A 4,961-nucleotide genomic window follows, 5' to 3' on the forward strand; every position below is an offset into this window, starting at 1 on the left:
CCTCAGTACCACCCCGAGGCCTCCCCCGGCCCCCACGACGCCGACATCTGCTTCGAGCAGTTTGTCGACATGATGAAGGCCGAGGCCCGCGTCACAGCCAGCGCCTGACGCGGGTCACCCCACACCGACCTCCGCCCCGCCCCGCACGCCCGGCCGGCTGGCGCGGCTGTGACGGCGCGGCACGTGTGGCGGCCCGCCCAACGGAGGGGGCGGAGGCGGCGTGCGCTCGCCGTGCGGGCGGCCCAGCTGCATCCCGGCCGCGCGGGTCCACCACCGCCCGCAGCCCGCGCATGGATGCACAAGACAATCGATCCCCCGCCGCCGCGCGGCGGCCGCTGGCGGCCTTTTTTTCACCGCACGGCACCCCTCAACCCTGATTTGCACGCATCCAAGCCGCGGCCGCTGCTCGACGAAGCGCACGCAGCCGGTGGCGGCGCCTCGCCCCGCCGTACGCGGCCGCCTGCGGGAGCGAGGAACGGAAAAATGAGTTTGACGTCAATGCAACATTGCGGTCCTGAGCCGGCGCACAAGCCGCGCCCTTTGCTGAGAGCAGATAGGCGGCCGTAACCATACTGTAAATCGCCCCCGCACCGCTGAGCTCCAGGTCGGCTGCTGCAGGCGAGACGCGCGGAGCCGTAATCGGGTCGCGTCAGCAATTCACGTATGACTGCATGCTTAGCACTGCAGCCGGACACATGCCATAGATCGAGTGCCACCACTCAGTAGCTGAAATGCAGGAAGCCCCAGCTGCGGCAGCCAAGCACGGCCCTTTCAATACCGCCACGCCCCGACACAGTGCAAGTTGCAGCCCATGCGGGCGATGTGCCGGGGCAAGGCTCCCGGCCCCTCACAGAGCGACAAGCTCGGGCGCGCACGCGTCCGTGTGCGTGCGTGTGTGTATTGTGTACGCGTGTGTATGTGTGCATATGTGAGGGGGTGGATGGGTGGGGGAAGCTCAACAGCGGAGAGTGAGGGGGAGACAGAGCTGCTAGCGCCAAATCACACATGGTGATGCGGCCCAGGTGGCAGACGCGGGACGCCATGTCATCTCGGAGAGCATGGGGGTTTTTAATTCAGGGGTTAGGTGCGAGCAATATACACTGCCGTTGCTAGGGAGCAAGGGCGAGGAAGCCAAGAGGGGGGAAAGCCCTCATCATTAATCGATGCGCACGGGCCGTCGTGTTCATCAAATGCAGGAACACTGCATCCTAACACAAGAGGTTCAAGATTGTGGGGACCGGTCGACGGGCACTAGATTGCGGAAATCAACACATTGTTGGGATCGTTTAATGACTAATCATTATGTTGTTCATCGTCACCGGCGTTGTACCTGCACCCGGGACCAACATTTGCGAAAGCTGTGGCTGGATAAGCTCCTTTCCAGACGGCGCCCCATTTCGTACAATTTCCTTGACTAGACATGCAGCAGCTTTGCTGAGTATGAGTGGGTGTGAGCTGCTGTGTGCTGTGCTTTGTGCGCATCCGCTGTTTCAACACCAAGGGCAGGCGTAAGAGCCATCAGCCGAAAAACGCCCTGCAGGTTGGTGCTGCACAGTGTGGTGTGGGTCAAACGCACGTCGGTCAAACGTCGGTACTGTGTCACCGTGCTGAAGTGTAGTCAGCACAACCACCAGGTTGCAGTTTTGCGCCGCCCCTGCAATTATGGTGCTGTGCATACCTCATGTGTCTGCTGCGCAATCATACGCAAGCCACATGCCCCGATCCTGGTTGACTGACAACGGCAGAAGCGCCAGCCGGGTAACCCAAGTGCCGATGACAGGTGTATTATGATCCGCATACCAGATGTATAACAGGTGCTGCTGTATCGCGATTCGTATTTTCTTGCTTTGACAAACTAAGAGATCCAGATCACAACTTGTCGTGGCTATGGAGGCCGCAGAGGTGCTGAAGGAGATGGTGGAAAGAATAGTTGAGCTCAAGGGCTCAAAGCCACAGGCCGACGCCTCGGCGCTCCAGGACGCCTGCCGCGCCGGCACCATGGCGCTGCTGCGCCTGCGCGCGTCCTACCGCGACGAGGCGCTCGGCAGCGAGGCCGTCCGCGAGCGCGCCGCCGCCGCCAAGTCGCAGCTGGACCGCTCCGTCCTGCTGCTCGCCAACGCGGTCTACGAGAGGCAGTTTTACGAGAAGGAAATCAGCAGCTGCACCAGCTTCCGCAGCGCCCACTCGGACGGCGAGATCGCGCTTATACCAGAGGCGGAATTCCTATCAGACGCCGCCAACGCGGCCGCGGCGGCCAAGGGGGGCGGCGGCGCGCACGCCCTAATGCTCGCGCGGCTCTCCCACGAACTGGCCTCGCGCAAGCGCCTGACCGGCGCGCTCCGCCGCGCCGAGGGCGAGCGCGCACAGGAGGCGGCACGCGCCGCGCAGCAGAAGGGGCGGCTGGAAGCCCTGCAGGCGGCGCTCCGCGGCCTTGAGCAGGCCGGCCGCCCGCTGGCCGCTGCTCTCGGGCCCCGCGGCGGCGGCGCCGGCGGCGGCGAGGCGCTGCGCGCCGCGCAGCGCGGGGCGGCGCGGCTGCTGCCGCTGCCGCTGTGGGTCGTCTACTCCCAGTTTGCGGCGGCCGCGGACGCTTTTGCCCTGCCGGTGGGCGTCAGGGTGGAGGGCTCAGCGGAGGAGGCCGAGCGGCTATCGGCGGCGGACCCCGGCGGCGGCGGCGGCGGCGCCAAGGGCGCGGAGCGCGGCGACGCGGCGGGCGGGCCACCAGCGAAGCGGCGGAAGGAGGGGTCCGCGGCCCCGGAAAACGGGGTTTACCAGGTGCGCCGGCTGGGCGCGCTTTGGAGGGTCATGGAGCCTCTGAGAAGCTGCAGCGAGGCTTGGCAGTAATGCGTTCAAGCATCGCAGCTTGAGGCCCTAGGCGAGATCGGGTGATGAGTGCAGTTGTCTGAGTGCGGACGGCTTGATCCTGGGCTGGTGACACTGCAGGTGTCAGTGGCTTTCCTGCTAAGTGCGCCTTGCCTCATGCTGATGCAGGTGCATCCGCTGTCGGTGGTGGTGTCGCTCCTCAATCCCCAGCAGCAGCAGCAGCAGCAGCAGCAGCAGCAGCAGCAGCAGCAGCAGCAGCCGCCGCCGCTGCTCGAGGTGCGCTTCCAGCACTATGCGGCGCCCGGCCTCGTCGGCGCCTGCTGCTGCGGCGCGGACGCCCGTGCGGCGGCGGCGGCGGACGAGGACGTGCTGGCGGCGCTGTTTCCTGGGGACGCCGGCGACGGGGAGGTGGGCGTGGGGGGTGGGGGGGTGTGGGGGCGTAATTCCCGTGCGGTGATCAAGCCAAGGCGCGGAGCCGGCGCTGGCGCTGCGGGCCCAGCGGTCCTTGGACGGGTTTTGGTGGCAGGTCGGTGGGTGTCATCCACCAGCCATCCCTGTTTTCGTAAGCATCCAAGCCCTCACCAAGCCGTCAAGTTGACTGGGACTCCCCCATACCCCTTCAAACACACATTCGCACGCACACACACGCACACAAATACTCACACGCACGCACGCATGCAAACACACACACATACATACACATGCGCGCGCGCGCGCGCACCTGCGTGTGTGCCCCCCTTCACCACCACCAGGGCTACGAGGTCCTGGCCCAATTGGCAGGGCCGGGGCCCTACGAATTCGGCAGCGCAGCAGCCAGAGCACGCCCCTACAGGTGAAGGGGCACCCCTCGCCCCACAGGGCGGCGGCCGCCACCGACAAAAGGCAGAGCCGGGCAGGACCCCTTCTTGCTCATAGCGCCGCCTGGCGCGCTCACCAGCCGCGGCAGTCTGGCCGCGCCGCGGCCCCTGCCTTTTGCAGTGTGGTCACCCGTGTGGCGGTTGGCGACACCCACGCCGATTCACCCGCGGCGCTGCTCACCATTTGGTAAACGCCCCCCTTCTCTATCCCCCATGGAACCAGGTGGGCCCAGGACCTGGCAGGTGCTGACGTCATCGCGTCGCTGCCGCCGGCGCCCTCCCAGGAGCAGCGGGCGGCGGCGCTGGGCGCGCTGGCTACGTACCGCAGGCAGGGGCGCGTGCAGGTGGGGTCTAGGGGCGCTGATGCAGAAGTGCACGACTGTGCGTCTTTCAGTGCAGCACATGAATACACACCGACGCGTTGCTGAGGCAGAAGGGGCGCCACGTGCTTGCAGCAGAGCGCCGGCTGCCGGGGCCCGCTCGGCAGCTGGGCTCCTGCGGGGCTGCGACCAGACATCTGAAATCTGAACCAGCGCCTCGCTGGGCGTCAACCAGCGAGCATCTGACATCTGGAATTTGAACCAGCTGCCCCTGGTTCAAGTCCGTCAATGCATCGATTTTGTGGCTCTGGCCGCCCTCGTCTTGCACCCCCCTGCCGCCCGGCCACCCTGCGGCCCGCCTACCGGCCTACTCAGGCCTTCACCCCTGGCGACCCCGCACCGCTGAACCCAGCAACACGCCCTCCCACAACTGCACCACCCACCCACCACCCCACTCACCCAGCCACGCACCCAGCCACCATCCCACCGACCCACGATCATCCCACCCATCCCACCCATCTCACCCATGCATGCGCAGGCCTTGATTGAGCGCCTGCAGAAGGCGCGCGAGGCAGCGGCGGCGCTCAAGTGAGCTGCGCCTGCAGCCAGCCCAGCGGGCCCCGGCCCTTGCGGGCGCCGCGCGCCAGGGACATGCATGCGTGCGCGCAGCGGCCCTGCCGGGGGGACCACCAACATGAGCCCTTGGCTTCGCTGGGCCGGGCAGCTTCGAATCAGCAAGCAGCCTGCGCTGACTGTGCAGCCGCCGCAGTCCAACGCACGTGCAGTCCAACTTGCGTGCAGTCCCAACACACATGCCGTCCCAACGGGCGTGCAGTGCACCACACGTGGTGTCTATGCCCACCACGCACTGTGCCCGCCCCTCTGATGCAAACGAAGGGCGATCCTGGGGGAGTTGTCCAAGGGCCGCGCCCCTTCCACGCCGCTCGATTCAGCTGTGCCCAGC

At 66.5% G+C, this 4,961-nt stretch overlaps 1 protein-coding gene across 1 annotated transcript; it reads left to right on the top strand.

Moving 5' to 3' along the window:
* Window positions 1-1,887: 1,887 nt before the first annotated feature.
* MNEG_13954 (hypothetical protein) lies at window positions 1,888-4,589 on the top strand (the record flags this gene model as incomplete). The annotated part of the gene is made up of 5 exons (XM_014037574.1): window positions 1,888-2,772; window positions 2,989-3,228; window positions 3,573-3,652; window positions 3,901-4,021; window positions 4,536-4,589. The coding sequence occupies 5 exons, from the start codon at window positions 1,888-1,890 to the stop codon at window positions 4,587-4,589; spliced, it is 1,380 nt and encodes a 459-aa protein (XP_013893028.1).
* Between the last annotated feature and the right edge of the window lie 372 nt (window positions 4,590-4,961).

Source organism: Monoraphidium neglectum (genome assembly GCF_000611645.1).
Source record: "Monoraphidium neglectum strain SAG 48.87 unplaced genomic scaffold scaffold04157, whole genome shotgun sequence".
Taxonomy (NCBI): domain Eukaryota; kingdom Viridiplantae; phylum Chlorophyta; class Chlorophyceae; order Sphaeropleales; family Selenastraceae; genus Monoraphidium; species Monoraphidium neglectum.